The 25,963-nt window shown below is 45.9% G+C and overlaps 1 protein-coding gene and 1 pseudogene across 1 annotated transcript; one reads left to right on the top strand and one right to left on the bottom strand.

Moving 5' to 3' along the window:
* The first annotated feature begins 49 nt into the window (after positions 1-49).
* Positions 50-4,719, top strand: LOC128108397 (protein Spindly-like; annotated as a pseudogene).
* A 130-nt stretch (positions 4,720-4,849) lies between these two features.
* Lap3 (leucine aminopeptidase 3) lies at positions 4,850-24,571 on the bottom strand. Its single transcript, XM_052734885.1, has 13 exons — positions 24,426-24,571; positions 22,326-22,441; positions 20,557-20,611; positions 20,058-20,163; positions 18,861-19,020; positions 17,240-17,404; positions 14,046-14,204; positions 12,667-12,791; positions 11,228-11,316; positions 10,256-10,358; positions 8,116-8,195; positions 5,885-5,994; positions 4,850-5,249 (listed from the first exon to the last, which is right to left on the bottom strand). The coding sequence occupies exons 1-13, from the start codon at positions 24,525-24,527 to the stop codon at positions 5,060-5,062; spliced, it is 1,560 nt and encodes a 519-aa protein (XP_052590845.1). The 5' UTR covers positions 24,528-24,571; the 3' UTR covers positions 4,850-5,059.
* Between the last annotated feature and the right edge of the window lie 1,392 nt (positions 24,572-25,963).

Raw genomic sequence — 25,963 nt, 5'->3', positions numbered from 1 at the left:
CACCTCACCTGGGCAATACACTAGAGCTGACCTGTAGTCGGGGATGCAGGTGAGCTGACCCTGCCCTCACTAGCCTGTAGTGACATTGGTGAGAGAAAGATGCCCTCCCCCCCCTTACCTATTGGCCCTGCAGCAGGTGAGAGAGCTGACCCTGGGTTTAGCAGTGCTTTCTCGTCAGGACTGCCAGCCCACAAATAATGACATGGAGAATTATTATGAATTATGAAAGCTTAGCCATTTGCTTAGGCTTGTCCCCCTGGCTCTTATAACTTAAATTAAGCTGCTTTTATTAATCTATGTTCTTCCATGTGGCTCGATTACCTCTATCTGTACTACCTATCCAACCTCTTCAGTGTCTTCCTGGTGTCTCACTGGCATAATTCGAATGTCTAGATTCCTCCTCCTCTTCCTATTTCTCCCCGGAAATCCTGCCTATCCTCTCCTGCCCAGCTATTGGCCATTCAGCTCTTTATTACATCAATCACAGCAATACATCTTCACACAGTGTACAAACATTCAGCTCTTTATTACATCAATCACAGCAAAACATCTTCACACAGTGTACAAATATTCCACAACATCTGGGGTCATAAGAGTGGGAGAGCTAGCCCTGACCTCCACCGGCTGTAGCACAAGAGAGAGTAGGCTGTGCTTCTTGCCTGGGCAGCACACTATTGTTGGGGGCGTAAGAGGGCCAGCCCTGAGGTCATGAGAACAGGAGAGCAAATACCTCCACTCCCATATTCCCCTGTAGCAATCAGGAGAGAGGGCCCTGTACCTTGCCTAGCAAAACAATAGAACTAACCCTGTCTATATGAGTATGGGTGACCTGGATCTGAGGGCCTGAGAGCAGAACTGGTCCTGCTCCTTGCTGTAGGCTGCATTGGGTGAGCTAGCTGAGGCAGTGCTGGAGAGCTCGCCCAGGGAGTGATGATGAGGGAGGGCTGGCAAGCTGACCAACCCACCTAGGCCCAGAACCAGGGCTATGAGTTGGTCGACTCCAACATCCACCGAGTCTATTAACTGTTGGTGTATGTGAAGGGGCGAACCTACAGATCGAAAACAGCAGGATCTCCACAACACAGGACAACAGTAGGATGTCCAAGAGGAGCCCCAGTGAGAGTCCATAATTGGTGAAGTAGCAGAAACCAGAGGCCTTGAGCCAGATCAGTAACTCAAGCAATGTACACTTCCAAGTAAAGATGAACTAAAGGGTAAACTGTGACCCCCCTTTTTTTCTGTTTCTTTGTTTTGTTTTTGGTTTTTCTTTTAAATTTAGTTTTAACTTGAGGGGGTAGGTTGCAAGAGCAGAGGGCAGATGCAGAGACAGGGATAAGTGGGATCCGAATGCATGATGTGAAGTCCACAAAGAATCAAGGACTTAAAAAAAAAATTTCTCTGTGAGCATATCATAGTCAATCCAGAGACCACCAAACAGTGTTTTACTTTTAATAACTAGTTAGGTGGGGTGGTTTGAATGGGAATGGCCCCCACAGGCTCATATATTTGAATAGCTGGTGCTATTAGCAGAACTGTTTGGGAAGGACTCAGAAGTGTGGCCTTGGTGCCAGAGGCCAGGCTTTGAGGAAAAGCTTCCCACCATCCCTGTGCTCTCTGCTGTTTGTGGACTCAGATGTGAGCTCTCAGCTGCTTCTCAAACACCATGCCTGCCTGCCCACAGCCATGCTGCCCATGGACTCCCATTCCCCTAGAACAGGAGCCCCAGTTAAAGCCTTTCTTCTAAAAGTTACCTTGGAAATGGTGTTTTATTATAGCATTAGGAAGGTACCTAAGACACTAGGCATAGTGGTGTACCCCTCTAACACCAGCATTTGGGAGATGGAGGCAGAAGGATCAGGAGTTCTAGCCTATCCTCAGAGATATTAGACTCTCACCACCACCCCCACCTATGGTGATATTTTATTTGTGCTGAAATGTGATTTTATTTGTATGTTAATAAAGTTGCCTGGAGATCAGACCTCACAGCGAGCCATAAGCGGGAGTCAGGTGGTGGTAGCACACGCCCTTAATCTGATCACATGGCAGGCAGAGTCTCTGTGGTCAAGGTCACATCCAAAGCAAGGTGACCTGAACTTTTAATCCCAGTACCAACCATAGAGACTTGGAGGTCTGAATAGACAGGCAGTGATGAGGAAATCATGTGGTTGAGTTTAGAGCCAATGAGAAGGCAGAACAGAAAGGCAATTAAAAAGACAGGACACAGGAAGAAGGTCTCTCTCTCAGGGGAAGGACGGCAACAAGTGATAAGATAAGGTGGTCTTAGCTCTTAGCTACTGCTCGATCTCTGGGCTTTTAACTCTGCCTTTGGCTCTGTATTTCTTATTTAATAAGACTGTTCAGAATTACATCTACACCCACCCTCAAAGAAAACCAAACCGAGAAACAATTACTTCTGGTAACTGCATAATATCTTTTAATTTTGCTTATGTTCTTTTTCTTAGCACCACAAACTTAAAGTTCAATTTTTCTTCTCAATTAAAAACATATGCTCGCCGGGCGGTGGTGGCGCACGCCTTTAATCCCAGCACTAGGGAGGCAGAGGCAGGCGGATCTCCATGAGTTCGAGGCCAGCCTGGTCTCCAAAGCGAGTTCCAGAAAAGGCGCAAAGCTACACAGAGAAACCCTGTCTCAAAAAAAAACAAAAAACAAAAAACAAAAAAACAAACAAACCATATGCTCTATTCAATGAAACATTTCACTATTAGGATAAGAATTTGTACTGTATCAAGCTGATAATAGAAAAACAAACAAACACAAAAACAAAAAACCCATACGCTCTAGTCAGGCATGGTAGCACACTCCTTTAATCCCAGCACTCAGGAGGCAAAGGCAGGCAGAAGCTGAGTTTGAGGTCAGCCTGGTCTACAACTCGAGTACCAGGACATTCAGGCCTGTTACAGAGGGAAATCTTGTCTTGAAAAATAAAAACAAAAACTCAAGTATATGTCCTAAAATTGATTAGAAAGTTAAAAATTTAATAGCCACACAGAGAGTATCTTAAAAGTCTTGCAAATCAAGATACCAGCTTTACAATCGTTGCAAAAAATGAAAAACAAATAAAAGCACACAAATTTTCATTTGTTCTGCATTTTAAAACACCACTCAAACTCACAGAACCTGTATTCTAAAAGTCAGGGCTGCCGGGCAGTGGTGGAGCATGCCTTTAATTCCAGCACTCGGGAGGTAGAGGCAGGCGGATCTCTGTGAGTTTGAGGCCAGCCTGGGCTACAGAGTGAGATCCAGGACAGGCTCCAAAGCTACACAGAGAAACCCTGTCTTGAAAAACCCCAAAAAACAAAACAAAACAAAACAAAACAACAACAACAACAAAAAAAAACATTATGGAGAAGAGGTAGTCATGTGGCAGAACGTAGATTAATAGAAACAGGTTAATTTAAATTGTAAGAGCTGGTTGGGAACAAGCCTAAGCTAAAGGCCAAGCTTTCATTATAGGTCTCTGTGTCATTATTTGGGGAGCTAGCGGTCCCAAAAGAAAGACCGGCCTCAGTCTAGTGGAATGAATGGGGCGGTCTTTCTGTGCTCAGGTGGACTTGTGTCACGAATCTGGGTGCTCAGTGTTTTCAGGACAGGCCTCCGGCTGCAGCAGCCAGGGAGCGTGAGGGGAGAGTATGCTAAAAACAGAAAGCATGGAGGCAGAGATCGCAGATCTTCAGAACAAGAGTGAAAAGGAGCCACCACTAAAAGCTGCACAGTATGGCTTACAGATACCGGAGAAGCAAACAGAAGCAACTGGATAAACGTCCTGAAGAGACGATGCCCAGGGCTGAAATTATAAACAAGGGAGTATGCACTTCAAAGAGACGCTGAGCTCACGAGCTGGATGGTAGAGTTTGAGCTGTTAATTTGAAGCTATTAAACAACAGAAAACGCAGCTGGAGCAGTCAGAAATGCAACTAACAGAAGCCACGGGCAGGAAGGGAATGACCTGGAAAACAAGTTATGAAGCCATAAGCAGAACTAGAAGAAGCAAGGCTCAGTGAACATCAACTGGAGCAGAAGCTGGATCACCAGGACTTCTCCCCCACAAATCGGAAGAACCCCAGCTAACGTCTGGGCAGCGTGCGTTCAACAGCATGCCTTTGGAGGGGCTGGCTCTTCGGAGGGAGCTACTGAAATGGAAGGTGTGAAGACTGCCCTCAAGGAAGAGAAGGAGCCACCATGCAAACAAGGGCAGCTGGAGTGTCAACACGTCCCTGCTGCACTTATAGAGTGAGAGAGAGTAATGCCTTAGGGAGCTGACACAGGAAATCAAGACCTTCAGGTGCCGCCGAGCCAGCGCTTTCCAAGCCTTGGGTCTTGCAGTGACTGAAACTCTCTGCAGAGCTGGAGGACTGAAGGTACCTGAAACACCAGCTCAGCCTCGCGAAAGTCAGGTGTCGGTCACTGCAGAAGCAAAAGGCATTCACCAGAGCGCAGAGGCACAGAGGTTACAAGTCTCCACACTGCTGGGGATGAGAGGGTCTCAAGCTGAACTTGAACAGCAGGAGCAGTTGTCTGCCGTGTTGGAAGAGGACGGTAATATAAAACACCTTTTTAGGTAAAGTCAATAATCTGGAGAAATTTAAGAACTTCTATAAAGTATGGAATCTAAGCCTTCCGCCTCAGCCAACCCTTGTGCTCTAGAAGACACCATCACACAGATGAACTTCAGCTAAAGGGCGATGAGTTAAAGGAAATGCAAGCACAAAAGGCACCCTGTCCACACAGAGGCTGGAAGCATATTTGGGAACCGGCAGACCCTGACGACTTAGTGGAGCCTGCAGATGAAAGGCGCCTGTAAAAATTGTAAGTACTGCTTGAAAACACATACTACTATAAGATATTTTATTAGTCGAAAGGGCCTATATTCATTCATATATATAAAATTCAGATTTTCATGACTTAAGCATACTAAAATAATTTTGAAAATTGAAAAAGAACACCATTCATTTTTGCCTTTAAAAGATTTCCATTCATTCAAAAATATTTTGAAGCCCAGATATCCACTTCAAGACACACGGAGAGGTTTCTGAGTGGACTAAGAACTGTCTTTACTGAAGCGGAGTAAGAACTCGATCAGGGTCCTCGTGGGCCGCCCACTCATGCCCTTCCGCAGGTACGGAACCTCGTCCTTGTTGGTCATCACGCCCGCTATGTCTAAATGTGCCCACTTCGAATGGGTCACAAACTCCCGCAGGAAGGCCGCGGCTGTACATGCACCTGCAGATCTGAAGAGAAGAAAGGCAAAAAGGGATGGCTTTACCTCATGTCAAGGTGCACTGAACAGCTCCCTCAGCCACGCTCAGAGCCAGAGGGACGCTGGGATAGAGTGTGTGATGTACGAGCCTCACAGCCTGAGCTCCATCTCTGGAACTGACACACATGTGGACGGAGAGAACCTAGTCCACAGGCATGTCACAAGGCCATGGTACACATGTCACCCCACACGCAATAAATGCTTTTTAAAAATAATAGTACACTTGTGCTGGCTAGGTTTCTACTACCAAAATGGAAAAGTTAAGCTCATGTAACCTACTAAGGAATTAACTGAGAAATCACTTCCAGAATATTTATTTTTAGATACGGCTTTTTGGGATAAATGACAAATTCTAGATTACTTTTCTGTGTAATGAATTCCTATAGTTCCCATCATTTACTTAAAATAACTTTTAAGTTTGAAAATTTCTAACATTAAGAGAACCTGCTAGAGAAATATTTTCAAAATTTAACACATCAGTAAGCTGAGAAGCACTACATGGGAAGGAAACTGGTTAGGATTACAATCTTCTGTAAAAAGGAGGAGACTAAAGAGTAGTTTGGCAAGCCAGGATGATTGGAAAGACATTTAGATCATTTTACATACCTGTATTTTCCAATGTTATTGACATCAGCAAGCTGGCAATCTATGACTTGTCTTGTATAATGGTCAAAGAGAGGCATTCTCCAGACTCGGTCCCCAGTCTCTATGCTGGCCTAAAGAAGACAGTGTAACAGTGTAAGGGTAGATGACGCACAGTGAGAAACTCTGGTTCGATTCATGAAGAAAAGAGCTGTTCTAGCCTGTTACTGCAAAGCAGGGCTGTGAAAGAGATGTCTAAGAGGGCTTTAGGTCACTAAAAGATTCATTTCAGAATTAGGAAACAGAAATATTGTAAAATAATCCACACATCTCTAGGACATTTAGTAAAGTCTCAGTTTGAACCTGTAGGCTTTGTGTGTTTAAACTAGGGTGGATCCAAGACTCTGAAGAGCCTGGTCACCTTGGTCTGCTGGAGACATGCATGCAAGGCCTCCATCACCAATGACCAAGTCCTGAGATGAGATGACGTCATTCATGCCTTGCTTAGCCCCCCATTCATTTGTTTGTACTACCTGAGCTTGAGTGCACCACTGAGCCACAGTGCTAACACCTCTGCCATCCAAAGGCTCAGGCTCCCAGCAGAACCAGGCAAGCAGACCACTCTACTTTACTCATTTTCAGAAGAAGTCAAAAGTAAAGCTTCGGAGTAGAAGGCCAAAAAGCAGCAATAGAACTTGTTGTTTTAGGACCTAAGTATATCAGATGCACCGGCTACTTCTGGGAAGACACTATGGGCTGCTGATGGTTGACTTAATTATGCCTGTGAACACGTCATTTTAGTTAGGAAAAGAAATCACTTAAAAAACTCAAATGTTGTGTGTGTCATGGTGATACAGGGTAGTGTGGGAGGCCAGGAGAGGTTCCTGGCTCAGCCTTCAAGTAGACAGCTGGGCTAGTACAGAGGCGGAGAGTGAGCTTCATAAACAGAAAGACAGAGAAGAGGAGCACTGTCAAGTGAGACATAAATCTGGGACCTTAAACAGACCTCATAAATGTATTCCTGGATTATGTGTCTATTCCCCAGGGGAAGCTGCCATTAACTGCCTGGGAAAGGAACAGGAGCTGCCAGATGGAGCCGCCAAGCAGCCACGTGGAGCACTGGAGACACGACTATTAACAGACGTGGAGCAGACACGTTTTACCACGAGGACTCTAAGCAAGTATCGGGACAGGAACTAAACACTGTCCACAGAGGAGGACAAAGCAAACAGCTAGCAAAAGAACCGAAGCAGGACTGTCACGTAAACGAGCCAGAAGAGGAGACGATCACAGAAACCAAGGACCGGGTCACCAGGAAGTCACTGTCACCTGCTGACTAGAAACAGGCCAGGTTAGGCCAACAGTGGTACTGGCAGGTGAAAGCCAGTAGCAGTGAGTGACAGGGTAATGTGTGACGGGGGAAGCAAGGATGGAGGATGACTGGAAAGGACACAGAGCAGAGCAGTGAAGGGACCCCTCATCACTGACTCACTCAGCGGGGGAGCTTTGTTTACAATGCTGAGTCCACATACATTCACTGAAGGCCAGCCTTTCACAGAGCTGGCCTCATACCCTTTGCCCATCAGGGATTATCCATCACGGCCATGTAATTTGTCAGTAATTTTAACATCATTCTGAGGCTACAAGGACAGGGAAGTGGTGCCATACTGGTAACTTAGGAATATGTCTAGAAAACCCAAAGCCACTGAATCAAGTTTATTGCTATGACCTATTTTCAATTCAAAGGCAACCCAACAGGTAGAAAATCATTTTTAACACAGGGCTTGGACAAACATATCATTCAAAGGCCACGGTAGCTAGAGCTTTCCTGCCCGGCCCACAGTCAGGACAAATCTCTCTCACCTGCCAGTTTCACAGCCATTCAGACCAAACCAAGTAAATACAGAGACTTATACTGGTTACAAACTGTATGGCCATGGCAGGCTTCTTGCTAACTGTTCTTACAGCTTATATTAATCCATTTCCATTAATCTATACCTTACCATATGGCTCGTGGCTTACCGGCATCTTTACATGCTATTTCTCATCATGGCGGCTGGCAGTGTCTCTCTGACTCAGCCTTCCATTTTCCAGCTTTATTCTCCTTCTTGTCCCGCCTATACTTCCAGGCTGGCCACTGGCCAATCAGTGATTTATTTATTGACCAATCAGCAACACATTTGCCATACAGAACATCCCATAGCAGGCCACAAAAATTAGTATCACTGTAACTTAAGGGTATATTATAGGCCTACCTCAAATAGTTTGTTCCATAGCCAGGATGAATTGGTAAAGACCCCGGTGGCACCTGATCCCAGGGCTATGTCCATGGCACCTGTAAGACACAGTCCCTCGGGTCAGTGCCAGTCTCTCAAGGTCAAGAGGTTCCTGTTACTTAGACCACAGCCATGGTCTCTAAGTCTATCAATGGCTCCTTCATTACAAAATGTGGACAGGCTGGGAAACTGTCACTTCCATAGCTAGTTATGCCTCTCAAACTAGAATTCCCCTTTATTGTGGAAAATGCAGAAAAGGAAATGATATCAATTATCACCAACAACCCCCCCAGGGTAATTGTCACTTATTTTTGGTAGTTCTTTCTAGCGGTCTAGACAGCTAAGAACCTGGCCTTACTATGTGTCCCATAACGTCAGGCACCAGCATGGTTCCGGCACACGGCCGCAGCTCAATGAATGCTGACTGCCATTCATCTGACATCAGCTACATATCAGACACTACAGCGGGCAGTAGTTATTTGATGCCTATGAGGCATCCATGGGGGATACGTGTGCCACATTTTAGCCGTTCATTTTAAGGCCTTACTTTTAAAGTTGGTAGGTTTGGATAATATTCATTTGTCCTCAAAAGTTTTCTATTAAGTTTATAAATATTCCCACCAATTTTAAAATTTCTCATAAAAAGGATAAAAACTAACTATAAATAAAAACGTGGTATTTTCACTTGCAGAAATAGAAAAAGACAGGCATAAATAGTTAATGCAACACCTAGATTTAAGAGGATTTCATAACACCTATTTTAAATAACTGTTTTCTAGAACTCTAGAGCTATTGTCAGTTCCGGATGCAGCAACCCTTCCTGACCCTTAATGACAAGGCACAGTACAACTGGTCAGCATCATCACAGAGGCTCTAGGTCCCCCATCTCTCCATCACTGCCCAACCTTGCCGGGCATGCCCCCCCGAAGCCTCAAGTTTTTAGGAACTGAATAGGGAGACCAAAAGCTACAGAAATAACATAATGCCTACTTAAAAACATTTATGAAGCTGTACCTCTGTATGCCAGCTTTAAAAATTAACTAAAAAGGGCAGACTTGCAAAAACATTGAAATAAAAAGGAAGTCTTAGTAAACCACTGTGTACTGTTATTACACCCACATATGAGAGGAACATGAAATGACTTCTGCTCCAGTAGACTTCCAAGACTCAGGAAAGATCAAAACCGAAGGACACCAAATGAGCTGAATTTTTATCTTAAAAGAAGTACAGACAAATTCCTAGGGAGAGATTTTTGGATGGAAGACTGTGAGCTCTGGAATTGTGCAACAAGCCACCATCCATCTCACCCAAGAAATCTCTTCCCTCTCTACAGAGCCTCTACATCAAGGCCTGCCTTTCGGGAATGCCTGCCATTCCTGCCACGGAGCTCTTTCCAGCCCTCACAACTGTGAGGCAACCGCAGCTGTCCTCAAGTACTAATGCTGGAGACCAGGAACTCCCCGGAGGCTGCACAGCTGGTAAGCAATGCTACAGACAAGCTGGTCTAAAGCCAGGGCTTTCTTTGTACACCTGTCCCACTGCTGTGAGTCCATCAAACAAAGACCTTTCCACCCATGTTTTTATTTCTTTACAATTTGAAGTATAAGCGTAGAAAACTGACTGGATAGCAGATTTATTATGATTAGTATATTAAAAAATACCACTGATTTTGAAATCTATCAGTCTTTTCAGATTTGTATTAGATGGCAGTCATAACAAAAAAAACCTCTCTCTCTCTTTTTTAAATCTGGCTCAGATGATCTGACCCAATTGTTAAGTTACCACTAGAGAACCAGAAGATACCAAACCTAAAAACCTAACTCTGGTCCCCAACATCCACACGGTGGAGGGAGACCAGATCATACAAGGTATCCTCTGACCCCCCCCACATGGCATATGTGCACATGACAATAACCCACCCCCTTTTTTAGTAACTTTGGAATGCTTTAAAGCAATAGAACTAATATGAGACTGTTCTGTAACCAGAGGCAGTTCCTTTGGGGAAGGATCTTTGAATGTGAGTGGAGTGAACCAAACTTCAGCAAAATAACGCCCAGAGTACAGTGTGTGCACCGCACCCAAGATTTCTTCAGACAAGACAGGGAAAATGTGGCTTGACCTGTTAAGGTGGCAGCGTTGATGATGACCTTGGGATTGAAGGTGTGTGCATAGCAGAGTGCATCGGCCAGGATGAGTCTGCCCTCAGCATCGGTGTTATCAACCTGCCAAGAAGATTAAAAAGAGAAAGGGTCACAGACAACCTGAGGAATGAATATGAAAACTGGGTACAATAGCATTTGATTTCAAAGTGGGAAGCAGTCAGGGCAACACCTGTCACAGGGTAGTAAAAAGACACTTGTGTTTCAGCTACAGCAGGAACATTTCTAACCTGGAGGGTAACGTAGTAAGTCCCTGCCCTAGCTGATGGAAAAGTAGGGAAATGTCTGGTCCATTCTAATGGCAAATGTTGTTAACAAGAGGAAGACTGGGGTGGATTAGCTAAAAGACTAACCAACCTGAATGTGCAGCATGCCTGAGACTCTAGTTTCTCTCTCTAAGTACCAAACAAAACGAAGACCTAAAGGAAGTTAAAACTAAATGGCAGCCTGGAACTCCAGGCTCAAAAACTCTTAAAACTTTGGCAACCTCGTTAGCTCTATTTCTCTCCTTCAGCAAAGTCCCCAAGGCTCCTGAGCAGTGCGTGCACATTTGTGCTCCACGGATGCCACAGTACAGAGCCCAAGTGTAGGGCCATGTTTTCTAATTGAAATCTAACACGAGGAAAAGTTAATCATGGCCCAAGCACCTAGAAACAGCCCATGCTTTACTGGTGTGTCATGCTCTGCAGGTCAGGCCCAACAGTCAGAATTTGTATGTGTAGCATAATTAGTGAGAGATACAACAGGGAAGGGAAAATACTCAAACGTTTCCATCAAAAACTAGCTGTACTTTGCATGAAAAAGGTTCTCAGGACCAAAAGCCTGGCCCCAAGTGCAGCTGGGTCCTACACCTATGACACGTTGCAGTTGTGTGGCCACGATGGGGTTCCCGGAGAAAAACCAGAGGGCATGTTTTGTTGCCCCTCACGAACCTGGATGGTCTTGCCGTTCCTGGCTCTGACGACATCCCCTGGCTTGTTGGCCTTGCCGCTAGGCATATTTTCACAAAGCGGGGCCAAACCTATTGGGGAAACATAAAAAGGAACATGAGACACGCTTGATTCAAAAACGCCATGCTATGGGACAAGCGGCTGCTGGAGAGCCATCAAAAGCACACCAGATACAGGCTTCACTTCCACAAGGGACAGAACTTGGTATCACCAATGGCACAAGTGAGCTCAGCAGGAGCATGTCTAACTTATTCTAATCCAGAAGAAATAAGTGCAAGCTACAGAACATCAGAACATCCTGGACTTTCCAAGCTGCCCGTGTCATGAAGGAGAGAAAGGAGAAAGAACGGGGCTCTTGGCGGGAAAAGTAAAGGCACATGGCAACCAAATGCAAGGTGCTATCTTTCTAGGGATCTAGACTTTAAAACTAAATATGGGGGCTGCAGAGATGGCTTGGGGGTAAGAGTGTACACTGTTCTTTCTGAGGACCTGGGTTTGGTTCCCAGCACCTAGCCTGTGACTCCAGTTTCAGAGGCTCTGATGCCCTCTTGTGGCCTCCAAGGGCACCTGCATTCACATGTACACAGAACCACACACTGACACACATAAATACACATAATTAAAAAATAAACTCTTAAAAAATACCAAATCTAAACAAAATGGACTTTTTTTGGACTACTGGTTATTGTATAGATCCTTTTGAAATGTAACTGTATTATCATTACATAGAATGTTCTTTTTCTTAGGAGACATGTTAAAAGTACTCAGAGGTGAAAATATGTTGAAATGTGAGCATCTTCATTTCCAATAACACAGTTCTTAAAAGAGCATTACAGAACAAAAAGACTATGATGCTGGAATGGTGGGGTAAGGGAGATTCTGGACAGACAGATTTAAAGTATTATTTTACCTTTCCCACACAATGGATGAAACCCAACTGCCTGTTCCCCTTAATCTTGGCATTAGCAATGCTATAAACTCGCAGCACTGCTTCTGGAAGTCTGCATGTGTAACCCCAGGAGACGCTGTATACTAATTCCTTATTCTGTGTCAGCAAACTAATGGACCACAGTACCATGAAGCAGTCAGTAAATGAGCCCGAGATGACGTCCTCCACTCCAGCGGCTCAGTTTTTCTTGCTGGAGTGAAGCACAGACATGATATCTGTGCTCCTGATGGCTAACCACTTCTGCCTAAGTAAAACAAATCAATACAAGCTACAGCCTGTTGGCTGCAGAACACATTTAACTCAGTCACCTCAGACAGAAACACTGATTTCAGCCGAACAGCTTCTACTTGATGAAAAGCTACTTTAAAATGTCTTTTGGTCTTTTTAGAAGGAAGGAAACGTTTGGTGTTTCAGTTCTACCATCTGACTAGATTTTGGAAGCACTTCAAAATGCAACTCTTCTCCTACTTACCTATGATATTAATGGGCAAATTGAGCTTTGCTGCAGATACAATGGCCGAGCATATTGTTGCAGCTCCTCCCATGTCAGCCCGCATGAGGTCCATATTTGCAGAAGCCTTGATGGAGATACCTCCACTGTTTGGAGAAAGAGACAGAGTGTGCAACAACAATAACAGCAAAGTTGAAAGCTCAAATCACTTTCTTAAAAACAAAGACATGGTCAGTGAGATGGCTGAGGATAAAGGTGCTGGCTGCCAAGTGGGATGACCTGTGTTCAATCCCCTGACCCACACGTTGGAAGGAAGAGAACTGATTCCTTTGATTTCCTTATGACTACTGTGGCATTTGGGTACCCACATGCATACACACCATACATAATAAATAAGTAAAAATGTAAAAAAACAAAACAAAACAAACCATCCATGTGGTGGTGTATGCCTGCAATCCCAGAATTTAGGAGGCTAAAGCAGGATTTCAACTCTGAAGCCTGATTGGGTGACATAGCAAGACTGTCTAAAAACAAAACAAAACAAACTCCCATACAAACTCAGAGTTCACTACCACACATGAGCACCACATACCTGCAAAGAAAGTCAAGTTTCTAAACTTGTGATCTGAATTACTTCAATTCTGTAGCCTTTATAGAGATAGAAAGTAATTCCAGAAATATGGATAAGTGAGGCAGGTCCTTTTATTTCTATTCAGATGAAACTTGACCAGATGCCACTGGAAACATCATCATACACTACCAACCCACCTAAGATCCACCTCTGCCTTCTCTCATTAACAACTGATACCCACAAAGATGATCTTTTCAGAAAAAAACAAAAACAAAACAAACAACAAAACCCTTTTCTGACTTGATTAACCCAAGAAACCTGAAGGTCATGAGCTATTAAGGAAAGCTAACAAGCTCCCGGAACACTGGAGCATTCTTCTCAAGTCCACAGGACAGAAAGGTAATAGTTCTGACACCTGCTGGTAGCAGACGGGTACTGAATGAGAAAAGACATAAAGGTGTCTATGTGTGATGTGCATGTTTATCTGTGTAACGCATGCTTGCGTGTATGCAGGCATGACAAACACTTTACCACGAGCCATCTCCCCAACCCACTGACTCGCCTTGGTGCTATGACGGTGAATAAATAACTTCTGAATTGTGGCTTCCTCCCATGTGGGTCACAAAAGCTCACAGGGCTAAACTAAGATCAGGACCATGATAGATAAAATTCCTAACTATCTTGCATGTATAAGCATTACAATTCAAAACTGGCAGCATGATATGTTTACTATAATGTGTACGACCTGATCAAAGCCCATGCTTATGAATCACACTATATATACATAGCATTCACTAAAATAGCGACCACAGACACCCCCAAGAAGTACCTGTCAAAGGTAATTCCCTTTCCCACAAACACCAGGGGTGCTTCACTTGCGTTGGGGCTGCCTGTGTAGTGGATTTCCAAAAAGACTGGTGGTTCTTCAGACCCCTTGGCCACACTTAGGAATGAGCCCATTTCTTGTTCCTCTATCCAAGACTTGGGTCTACAGGGCAGAAAGAGGAAAAAGGAGAGATACAGTTACGTTTATTCCAAAACAACTTAGAAAAATTTCAACAGTATGCTAAAAAATGTACAACATACAAGTTATTCAAATGCTGAGTAGGACCTGGTGCATGCAGTGGTAGGGCACTTGCTTAGTATGCCCAAAGGCCAGGAGCTCCATCCCCAACATCAGGGAAAACCACTGGATACATACAGGCTGAAGGCATCAGTGAGCACAGCCTGTGATTTGTGTCTGTCTACTAGCAGGCAGAAGACATGACTCTGGGGATACTTCACCTGTAAAGTGAGACCAGGCACTCCCCTACCAAGGATTACACAACCACTCAGAGAGAACTTATACATGGTAACTAATACAATGTCAGGTAATAAAAAACATTTAGTCAATAAATAACAGTCCCCCCCAACCTACTCTGGTATTTCTGGTTTTAATTTGGAAATGAAGTTAGCAAGGCTGGCGTTCAGCTTTATTTTTGTTTTACTAATAATGGCGCACACACAAAATAAACCAACAGAAACTCAACAAAGCTATCCTACACCAACAGGAATAAAATATCCTGTATCTTGGCTTATCTTTTCAACACTGGCACACCATTTCTCATAGCTCCAAGTGCAATTTGAGATGTCTCTGAATGGGAAAACTACTTAGTTCTCAATAAACACAGGCTCAGTGTGGGTAACATGAACCCGCATCTCAGTGCAGACCAGAACACACACGCCATATTGCTATTCTTTCTAGGAGGAACAAACGTTCCATATTGATTTCTAGCCACAATAACTAGGCCTGTACTGCCAGACAGCCGAACACTAATCCAAGGACTACTCTTGCACTCGCCTACCCCTTAGTCAGACTATCACACTAAAACTGCTGTCCTTATTTCAAAGGGAAACCAGAAACATAAATCTCATCAAATGAAACACAGCTGTACCCTGTAGGCATTTCTAATCCCAAGCTTAGTACTTGGTGTTTTATTGCTGTCTTGCTTTTCTGGAAGAACTGTATTTCTTTGATGTAGAGCCACCTACCCTGGATGGGGTGTGGTCCAGCCACATCACAGAATGAGTCATAGGCCGTGCAAGCATGGATGCAACATGCTGGTCTGTCTGAACTCCTCTTCCCTCTGTTCACCTACAACTCTTGTTTCTAAGACTCTGCTGCACACCTCACCTGAAGCCTGGTCCGTTACCATTTCAAGTGATCTTTGAGGACTCTGCTGGGCTCCATTTCCACTCACAGCCCTCATCCTGCTCCTGCAGCACTCTCCCCTAACTGCAGATCTCATGCTTCCCCTGCCCTGGCAGCACCTGGCACTTATCCCTCACGCTCACATAGCAGAGCACTGGCCTCTCCTCCTTCAAGACAGGACACGGCCATAGAGCCTACGCACGGATACAGACTCAACACACAGGAACTACTCAGGGCATCCCAGCAAGCTCCCAGCCCTGTGTTTTCTACACATTATTATTATCTTCTTCATTCTGTCTAAATAGGGATTTTCCTTAAAAAACAAAAAGAAACAAAAAAAAACTCTAATAACGATTAAGTGCTGAAGAATCCCCTTAAAAATGAAAAGATCTCTTAAGAAATAACTCTGAGCCGGGCAGTGGTGGCGCACGCCTTTAATCCCAGCACTCAGGAGGCAGAGCCAGGCGGATCTCTGTGAGTTCGAGGCCAGCCTGAGCTACAGAGTGAGTTCCAGGAAAGGCGCAAAGCTACACAGAGAAACCCTGTGTAATCGAAAAACCAAAAACCAAAACAAGAAATAACTCCGAAAATCAAGTAAAACAAGTATCTGTTAATTTATTTTAATCAGAAGCCCTCCCAAAAGCTCAAACTTGTGTGTTTAACAGTCTGAAGAGAGTTTTCAAATGGGAAATGGAAACTAGAGGAATTGGACTTCCAAGTCTCATCACCCAGCACTGACAAGCACTTGGGAGGGCTGGGTATGTGACCCCACAATGTAGCCAAGGTCATGGGCAGGTGGGTTCTCACCCTATGCCCAGTCAGTGTTCTGCACTCTTCACTTGCATCATAAACAGAAATGTAGAAAGGACAACACATCAAAACATGTACACTCCTTGAATGTCAACCAGGGGCTGGAGAGATGGCTCAATGGTAAAGAGTATACTGGCTGCTCTTCCAGAGGACCCAGGTTCAATTTCTAACTCCCAGATAGTGACTCAGAACTGTAACTCCAATTCCTGGGGCTCCAACACTCTCTTCTGGTCTTCCTGGACACGACACATGCACACAGTACACAGACATACATGCAAACTAAATACCCATACACATAAAATAAAAATTATTTTTAAAAAAAGTTAAACAGTTACCATTTGACCTAGGAATTCAACTCCCATCTCTTTACTCAAGAGGAACGAACTGTATAGTATGCAAATTATGTCTCAATAAAAAAATCACACAACACAGTATGAAGTCATGAAACTCTTAAAGATGAGAGGAAGATGCAACCCTGTAACTCTATCTGACCTCATGTACAGCTGCTAGTGGGCTCAATTCACTCCTCTAAACAGAGTTCAGTTTTAGGATCTCACTTGTGTTGGTCAGGGTTTCTACTGCTGAGATAAAACACCACAGCCATGAGCAACCTGGGGAGGGAAGTTTATTTCAGCTTACACTTCCAGGTAATAGTCCATCACTGAGGAAAGTCAGGACAGGAACTCAAGCAGGGCAGGAACCTGGAGGCAGGAGCTGATACAGAGGCCATAGAGGGGTTCCTGCTCACCATGGCTTGCTCAGTCTGCTTCCTTATAGAACCCAGGACCACCAGCTCAGGGATGGGCCCACCCACAGTGAGCTGGGTCCTCCCACACCAACTGTCAATCAAGAAAATACACCACAGGTTTACCCACAGGCCAACTGGGTAGGGGCATTTTTCTCAATTGAGGTTCCCTCTTCCAAAATGACTCTAGCTTGTGTCAAATGGATATAAAACCAAACAGTACACACTGCTGTTTTGGCTGTACATCCCATGAGTCTATGACATAATCATAAATTACCTGATATGGACCTCTGTTTTACTACTGGCACTTTTGAGATTTTTTTCAATAATTGCAGCAAATCTCATTGGTGTCATCTCATTGGCTGGAGACTCCATCAGCTGGCGGGCCAAGTTCTGCCCAGAAGCAAAGAGGACCCCTTTCTCCCAGGCCTCCTGATCGCCACTGTGGAAGAAAAGAGTGACTCTCAAACAACATCAAGAGGACTGACCTTTCTGCTGCTAAGTGAGGCACTTATCTTTAAAAAACATCAAGACTACAAACAAAGAATGATTGTACAAGACCCAGATCCATTCTGTGAGCAAGAAAACAGGACCCACTGAAGATCCAGGAGAGATCTGGCTAAGCAGTAAGCTTCAAGAATCTCCCCCTGCATAATGAAAAAATGTGCGTGTGAGGGGGCGGTGATGGGTATTTGCAGGTATAAACCCATATGCAAAGGTTATATAGAGATTCCTACCCAGAGTCCAGTTCCCTGAAGAGAAATGGCAGTCCCAAGCACTAACTGTGAGGCCAGCATGCAGCAAACATTCAGATGTGGAGTTATAGGCTCTGCAGCTTTATTGTGCCTGGATAAAGGCTCCAAATCCCAACCCAGTGGACAGCAAGGAGTAGCTTTACAAGAGAATGCAGTAAGGTGCATGTTGCATGGTCCTCTTCTTTGACAGCAGTTAATATGGGCGACACAGAAAAAATAACAGCTGGCACCTTAGAACATTCACCATGTGCCACTCACTTGACATATTTTGTCTTTGGATTATCATACAAACGATGACATCAGCCAGGAATGATGGCACATGCCTGTACTTATAGCACCACAGATGCTGAGGCAGCAAGATTGTGAGTTCAAGGCTATATACAGTGAGACCCTCTCTCAAAACACAAAACTCTACGCCAGGATTACAACTCTCCTACACAAACGAAGACAGAAATACAGATGTGGGTCACTTAACTGAGGTTATCCCAAATAAGCGACAGAGACAGGATTCAAATGCAGGTTGACTGGTTGCAGAACTTTCATTCCCAACCACTCTCTAACAGATACTAACCACTGTTCTATGCCAAAAGACACCCACTGGAACTGAAGATCTCTTACTGTCTATTCCTGACAGCAGAAACCTGTCCTTCAAAACTAAAGTAGAATAGGGCTGGCAGAATTATGGTCAATTATCTTCTGAAAGCATCTCCCACCATGGACCACAAAGGCAAAGATGGAATACTCTCAGCTATAGATCTAACATGTAGCATAATGTCAGCAGGTGTGAGTTCAATGGGAAGTATTTAGATTAAAAGCTCACTAGGATATGCTGCCGAGTCATTCCTCCTTCTGGGAAAGAGTCAACACTGTGAGTGCTTCTTAGTAACCAGCAAGTACAGAAGATTGTCAGGAGCCACAGAGGAATTACACACACACACACACACACACACACACACACACACACACACACACACACACATGGCAAGAGCCAGGAGCAGAGCTTGGGGACAATTACCACACTGTAAAGAGGGCTGAGACCGTAAGTAGGAGACACAGAAGCCACACAGCGCTGCTGGACACTGGAAAGCAGGCATGCTGTCAGAATGCCCGGGAGTGCCACCCATACCCGTTTCCTTCCATCACCTTCCATAGAGCTTCGCTGATACAGCCACCTTCTTTTTCTGCTTTAGGTCATCATACTCATAGAGACCAAGCATGGCTCCTTCTGCAGCAGCCTGAGCATCTCCGCAGGGATCCACCTCCACTGAAGGCAGCTCCAGGTCTTGAACCTGCCTGCATCCCGCTTCAGAATGACAACACAAGCAGAAAATGGAGTCAGCACAAAGCAGGGACATGCGCTGGTGTGCTGGGGAACAGAACAGGGTCTACATTTTCACTTCCTCTTCCGTAAAGTGTGCCTCATGGGCAGAGCTCCTCACAAGGGAGAGACTCTCAGAGAGAGGCAGATGTTACTAGAAGCATCTCTGAGGCACTAGAGTTTCCTGATAAAGCTTCCCAGCTGCCAGATCAAAGGGACCAAGAAATGATGCCACTGAAGCTACTCCCAAGCAACTGAACAAAGACCATCATTAACAGAGCATCATTAACGGCATTTATTAAGAATGTGTCAGCAAAAACTCTCAAATAAAAGCTAGAAATGCCTACTTAACCCTGGAAGCAAACTTCATGAGCATTCATGATATACCCAGGGCCAAGGATTAATTAAACCAAGTACTGCTGCCTCAAAGTGTTTCTCGAAGTGCATTTGGGGCAGCCGTCCTGTGGGAAAGGCTCTCCCTGCTGCTAAGCGACAAAGTGACTTGATGGCATCGACCTCAATTCCCCTATTCCACCTATCAAACCAACTGGGACAGGCCGTGCAGGTTGCTAGCAATGAGTAAGTATCCCTTACTCTGCTCCTGTTTTCTCTGACAATTCCATGTTATCGAAAAGTTGGGCAACAGCAAGGCTGCATAACAAAATGGAAAACCATCTACCAATCACAATTTCTGATAGACTATAGCTCTAAGGACAAATGGCAGCAAACCTCCCAACAGAAAACAGAACTACTAAAACTAAAAATGTCATAAGCTAGCCTCTTTACCTAGGTAAGGTCAAGCACATTCATATAATCTGAACTGGCTGAGCTATTGCATGTGAGCCTGTGGGCCTGTGGGCCTGTGGGCCTATGGGCCTGTGGGCCTGTGGGCCTGTGGGCCTGTGGGCCTGTGGGCGAGCGGGGGAAGGGTGGTGGCAGTGAACGGACATAGGGGAGGAAGACCGGCGGGAGGAATGAAGCCCTGGGAACCCCCAGCTGTTAAACAGAAAGAGCAAGCAAACCTGCAACAGCAGCTCTGATGTTTTCTTTGCCTTCATGCCAGTTCTCCTGGTCATCGACGCCAGCCGATCTCTTGCCAAGACCAACCACCACCACACTGGGGAAGTCCTGCTCCACAAACACACCCAGTCAACCAACCACTGTCAATTCTTTCAACAGCCCCTTTCCAGAAGGGAATGGCAGAGGGAGACAGAGGTGCCACAGAGCCACTCAAGGTCAGCAAGGAAGAGCCCTGTGTGCTGACAAGTACAAGAGATGTGGCAGGCAGAGTGAGGGTGACTCTCCAAACCACTCTGCATGGGGTGGCGGTCTTCCTCCACACCGAGGAAAACAGGCTAGAGGAGACAGCCTTTATGATCATAAGGAGTGCTTCTGCTTCACATAGGACTCAAACTGTAAGACCAAACACAAGAGCTCTAGCATGACCAGGCAGCCAGAGTAATGGGCACATGGAGGTCTCAATATGGATTTTTCCAGACGAACATGACCTTCATTTCATACCTGATGCAGACCGTAGAAGGTTCGGGTTTTGCCTGCCTTCAGAGGAGGTCCAGATCTAAAGAAAGAAAATGGTTGTTTTAAACATCATAGTTTGTGTTGGTCTCCTGGTAAAAGACCTAAGCAACAGCAGACACGCTTGCTAACTGTCTCTGTTCTGTGCTTCACTACGGCTTTAGAGAATGCATACAGCCAATCTCCTCAGATGCAGCACTTCTACCTCAAAAAGCCCTCAGTCAACTTCTAGGTTAGACAGAACAGGAACATCAATTTAAAACCAACAGGGAAGCCAGGGGTGATGGCTCATGCCTGTAACACCAGAACTCAGGAACCCGAGGAAGGACTGCCATGAGTTGGAGGCCAACCTGAATGACATAGTGTGTTCAGGTTCGGCCTAGACTACCAAATGTGGTGCTCTCTCTCTCTCAAACAGTGCCATGGATGGGCAAGGTACCCTTGCACAGGGGATCTGAGCACTAGATGGTGACTGTAACAAATGAAGGAAACCTTTCTAATAGAAGAAACACCACCAAACGAAAACCAGAGTGGTGACGAGGGCGGCTGACTTGATAGCACCGTCTCCGGCATAGGTGTTCCACATACTGTTTACTGAGATGGAAGAGAGACACGGCAATTTCCAAACAAAGAGGGATTCTACAGTAGCCAGAGGCTCAGGCTGGAGCCCGCAGTGACTCTGCAGCAAGGCCAGTGATTTCTGGACTCTAACAGGTCAGCTTCTGGATTAATGATTTAAGAAGGTACTTGTGACGGCTATGTACTAGTAAAGGACTACCATCCAAGAGGAGGTACAAATCCTAGACTATCAGATAATTACTATAACTATCAGGTGACACCTGGTACATTCTAACAAACAGTCTATAACCTGGGTCACAGGTAATTAAAGGGGCTTGTATTGCTCTGTTTCTGCCAACTGTGGCCAGTAACTCTAAAGGTTCCCTACTTCCTCCAGGACCTGCTAATCTAGAAGAGGTCAGATCTCAGGCCCTCCTCAGACTGACCAAATTTCAGGCTGTATTTTTTTTTCCTTCAAGATAGGGTTTCTCTGTGTAACTTTGAAGCCTGTCCTGGAACTCACTCTGTATACTGGCTGGCCTGGAACTCACAGAGATCCTCCTGCCTCTGCCTCCCAAGTACTGGGATTAAAGGCATGTACCACCTGGCTCAGGCTATATTCTTGCTAATCAGATGATCCACCTGTACTTTAATATTTGAAAAGCCTTCAAAGTCCAGCCAGGCAATCAAAGGGCAGGACCTGAGGCTGTTGTTAAACTAGCTGAGTACTTTCAGAGGCTGGTGCCAGACATGAAAGCAGGAGTTATGAACCCGAGCCTGGGGAGTGGACTGAGGAAACCTGTTCCTTTCTGGATCCGTCAATCCTTCACAATAAGTTTGTGATCTGGCTAGAAACCACATGACTTCCCAGAACTACAGACCCACCCACACTGAAACAATTGCCCAGCTTCTTCCAGAACCTACTTTCATTTCCAGAGAACCAGCTAGCCAGGGCTCCATTAACTTTATCTGATACACACAGAAGAATCTCTTTCGATCTTGGGGCCTTTAAGAACTAGAACCCTGCCCCGTGTCATGACACACACATTTAATCCCAGTACTCCCGAGAATGAGGCAGGTGGATCTCTGTGAGTTCGAAGCCAGCCACCCGGGTCTACACAGTTCCAGGACAGCCAGGGCTACACAGCAAGACCCTGTCTCACACACACAAAAGGAACCCCCAATACAGTACTACTTACATGTCCAACATTTCTCTCAGCTTCCCAGCCACCAACTTGTTAAAATTCTCTCCTGCACTTGTAAACTGCGGTAAGTCATCATCTTTCTCTTTGGAGTAAATTCCTAAAACAAGACCCTGGGAAAATTAAGAAAGACAGTCAGAGTATAGAAGGCATGACCCTTAGAAGGCTCTGACTGCCCAAAACTAGAAGGGGCAAACAATTCCATTAAAACTGTGTCTTCCCCAAGGGGCAAGAGCAGAGACAAACAGCAGAGCAGCAGCCCCGACTTCAGCAGCCAAAATCCCTGCCAAGGCAAGGCTGGACCTGGGGTATGTGAAATATATTGGGCCCAACCCTACACATGAAAAATCACTTGTTTCAGACACACTGTCTCATGGTTACAATCCTTTGAAATATTTTGTGTTTTGATTATGGCCAGTCACTGGGTTAGTTGGTTGCAGGACTTGGTACCTCCAGAAGTGTCAGGGGTATGCTCAGAAAACCTGAGATTTTTGGAGCACTTCAGATTTCAGGTAAGGGACCAGGCAGTGGTGGTGCACACCTTTAATCCCAGGACTAGGGGTTGGGGGGCGGGGCAAAGCCAGGCGGATCTCTGTGAGTTCAAGGCCAGCCTGGTCTACACAGCAAGATCCGGGACAGGCACCAAAGCTACACAGAGAAACCCTGTCTTGAAAAACAAAAACAGACTTCAGGTAAGGGATGCTCACATTGTCTAGTAAGTAGCTTATCAATCAGGTAGGGGGAAGTATGCAACTTTGCAGGGAGGTCATAGGCAGGGCCTTCTGCCAAGCACATAAGGGTGTGACCATCTCCCTCAGAAGCCCCAGGCCCCAAACACATGAAAGAATGGTGTAAAACCACTGCTCACCATTTGCTTTCACATGGTAATTCATGACTCTTAAAATACTGTTTCCCATGCTGGGCGGTGGTGGCACAAGCCTTTGATCCCAGCACCTGGGAGGCAGAGGGACCGCCTCACACAGTCCAGGTGGACTTCTGTGAGTTCGATGCCAGCCTAGTTTACAGAGCGAGTCCCAGGACCACACAGAGAAACTCTCTCTCGGAAAAAAGGCTGAAACCTCGTTCCTGACACACTAACTCCTGGGTGGTAAAACTCTGACAATGCGCATGCCTTCTTTCTGGCCTTGGTCCTTTCCAAAATCCCCAAGTACTCGGGCCACATAGTGCCCCATCTTTTCGCCGGAGAAATCTGGCTTTCTTAGCACGGTAACTGCCAGGTTCTAGCTTTCCCAAAATTGTTTGTCTCCGGGGTTCCATGAGACCAAGCTGGGTCCGTCCACTGTCACTGGGCAGACCGGTCATAGGGTTGGAAACAGTACTGATAGGTGTCCGCCTAATCCCTCTGCTATCTGTGATACCTGAAGAGGACCTGAGCCCACCTGGAACATTCCTCCCTCACCAGGTCCTCACAGCTGGCTCATCATTCCGATGAGCCAGCACCCTTCCAGACCCTTCACATCTGAAAGCGTCCTTTATGATTTCTCACAGCCCAGCTAGATGGAGAAGACGCTCTTTCAATTTCAAGATGACCTCTCTCAACAAAGCCCTTTTCCCTAGAAAGGCACTGCTTTTCTCCGGAAACCCAATCCAGCAGCTCACTCGCCCTAGGGACTTTTCGGACATTTCACTTCAGCACAGGGGAGGGGTCCCGGCCCTGTGACTGGCTACTCTGGAACCTTAGAAGACTTTGGGACAATCCTGCCGCTGTCCTTTCTAGGGTTTCCGCGAGGACTAAAAGAATCGATGAAGTAGTAATCGTGTAATTTTTCGGAGCTCAGTTGGATGGAGGAAGTCAGTAAAGGCTGCGAAGCGGGGCGTGCGGTTCTGATCAGACTTCAGAACCTAGCCCTGTCCAGGCAGGAGCAAAGGGCGCGCCCTCAGCAACCAGCATCGGTCGTCCTCGCCGCAGGCCGGGCTCAGGCTGGTGCCCTGCAAACTCAGGGAACTTTTCTGTTCAGCTCATTTGTGCAACTTGGTGCGTCCGTCCTCCACACCGGCGGCCTGCACCAGCCCGGCCACCCAGCCACCCGCGGCCAGGGCACGCGCAGCCCGCCCGGGCGAGCCGCCGCCACTCACCTTCGTCATGTCTGCGGTGGAGAGACCCCGATCCCAGAGACGTCTCACTCCCAGGCGGTGGAGCGCGACTCGCGCGGCAGCCGGAAGAGACAGCAGGAACATCTTCTCGGCTCGGCCCACGGCGCCGCCCTCCAGAGAGAGCACGTGGCACGAGGGAGGGCGCGCGCCTGGGGGCGGGACCTCCGGGGTCTCCGGGCGCGCGCCTGGACAGCCAGACAGGTGGCTGGGGCGGGGCGTGCGGGCACCGGGGGGCGGGGCTGTCGGCAACTGGGCGGAGAAGCGCTAGAGCCTTGGGGGCGGGGCGGCAGGCCCATGGGTGGGGTTCTCTGTGATTGTGGGCGGGGCGGGCGTCGTGGGGCGTAGCTTCTGCGGACTCAGGGTCTGCGCGTGCGTGTGCCAGAAGCCTGAGACATTGGTATAAGACAGAGTGATAGAAGTATGTGACTTCTATTTAACAAGTTTGTGTGTGTTTGGGAGCCCTGACAGAAAAATGAGGTCTTGAAAATGGTTAGGTCTGAGTGCTGATATTGAACGAAGAGTAATGGTTCTGAATAAGTAACTAAGCTAAAAGAAAACTAAAAGAATGTAAGGATTAGCTAAGCTGAACAAGGTTCTTTTGTGCAAATTTCTATCTTTCTTAACTCCTCACCTCTGGTGATAGTGTCGTTTACATGGGAGTTTTATGTCCTGCTTTGGGTTTAGGAGACCCAAAGATGGCTCTTCTTGTGTTTGCTCCTGTTCAAGTTGCCTTTAGCACAGAATATTTGTGCCTAAATGGTGTACTTTAAGGTAGCATATCTTCCATCTTTCATTATCTAGTAGGGGCATAAAGTACTGTGATTACAAAAACTGTTTAAAAATTGTCTTATGTAGACACATGTGGATATGGGCCGTGATTGTCCCCATCTCCCCCCACCCCCAAGGCTCATGTCAGAAGCTTGTGGTGCCACTGGAAGGAGGTAGAACATTAAGCACGTGGGACCTAGTAGAAAGACGTTGGAAGGTTTCAAGTGTGCTCATGAGAGAACTGCTGTGAAGAGGCATTCCACCACGTACTTTAAACATAATTGCTATGATATCACTGGCCCTGAGATCCAGGATGGAATGACCATGGAAATCTCCGGAGTTATGAGCTAAAGAAAATCTTTCCTCTTTTTAAGCTTCAGGAATTTTTGTCATGGTGATAAAAAGGTTACTAACATAATACCCTCAAGTTCCTTCCACCTCCTTCATTTTGTCCAATGCCATTTCTTCCAAGAAATGTCTCCAGACCCTCCCCATATGGGTTGTGCCTTTCCTTCTACTTTCAAAGCAGTCAGTCTCAAAATGCTAATCAAACTGTATCCTGCTCTTTTGAGGAGCTATGGCTTTCTCCTTTGTGTACTCCTGCCAAGATCTGGCATCTGATGTATATCTAGGACCTATGCAAACAAGGCGCTCATAAATATTTGAATGAATGTATGATCAAAGTCCAGCTGAGGCAGCAACATTTAATTAAAGAACAGGATAGGTGCCAGTGTGACTTCCTGATAATAAAC

Source organism: Peromyscus californicus, unplaced genomic scaffold (assembly GCF_007827085.1).
Source record: "Peromyscus californicus insignis strain IS unplaced genomic scaffold, ASM782708v3 Scaffold_13__1_contigs__length_99412109, whole genome shotgun sequence".
NCBI lineage: Eukaryota > Metazoa > Chordata > Mammalia > Rodentia > Cricetidae > Peromyscus > Peromyscus californicus.
Note: the sequence above shows the minus strand (reverse complement) of the source record. Positions and strands in the feature narration are given on the sequence as shown.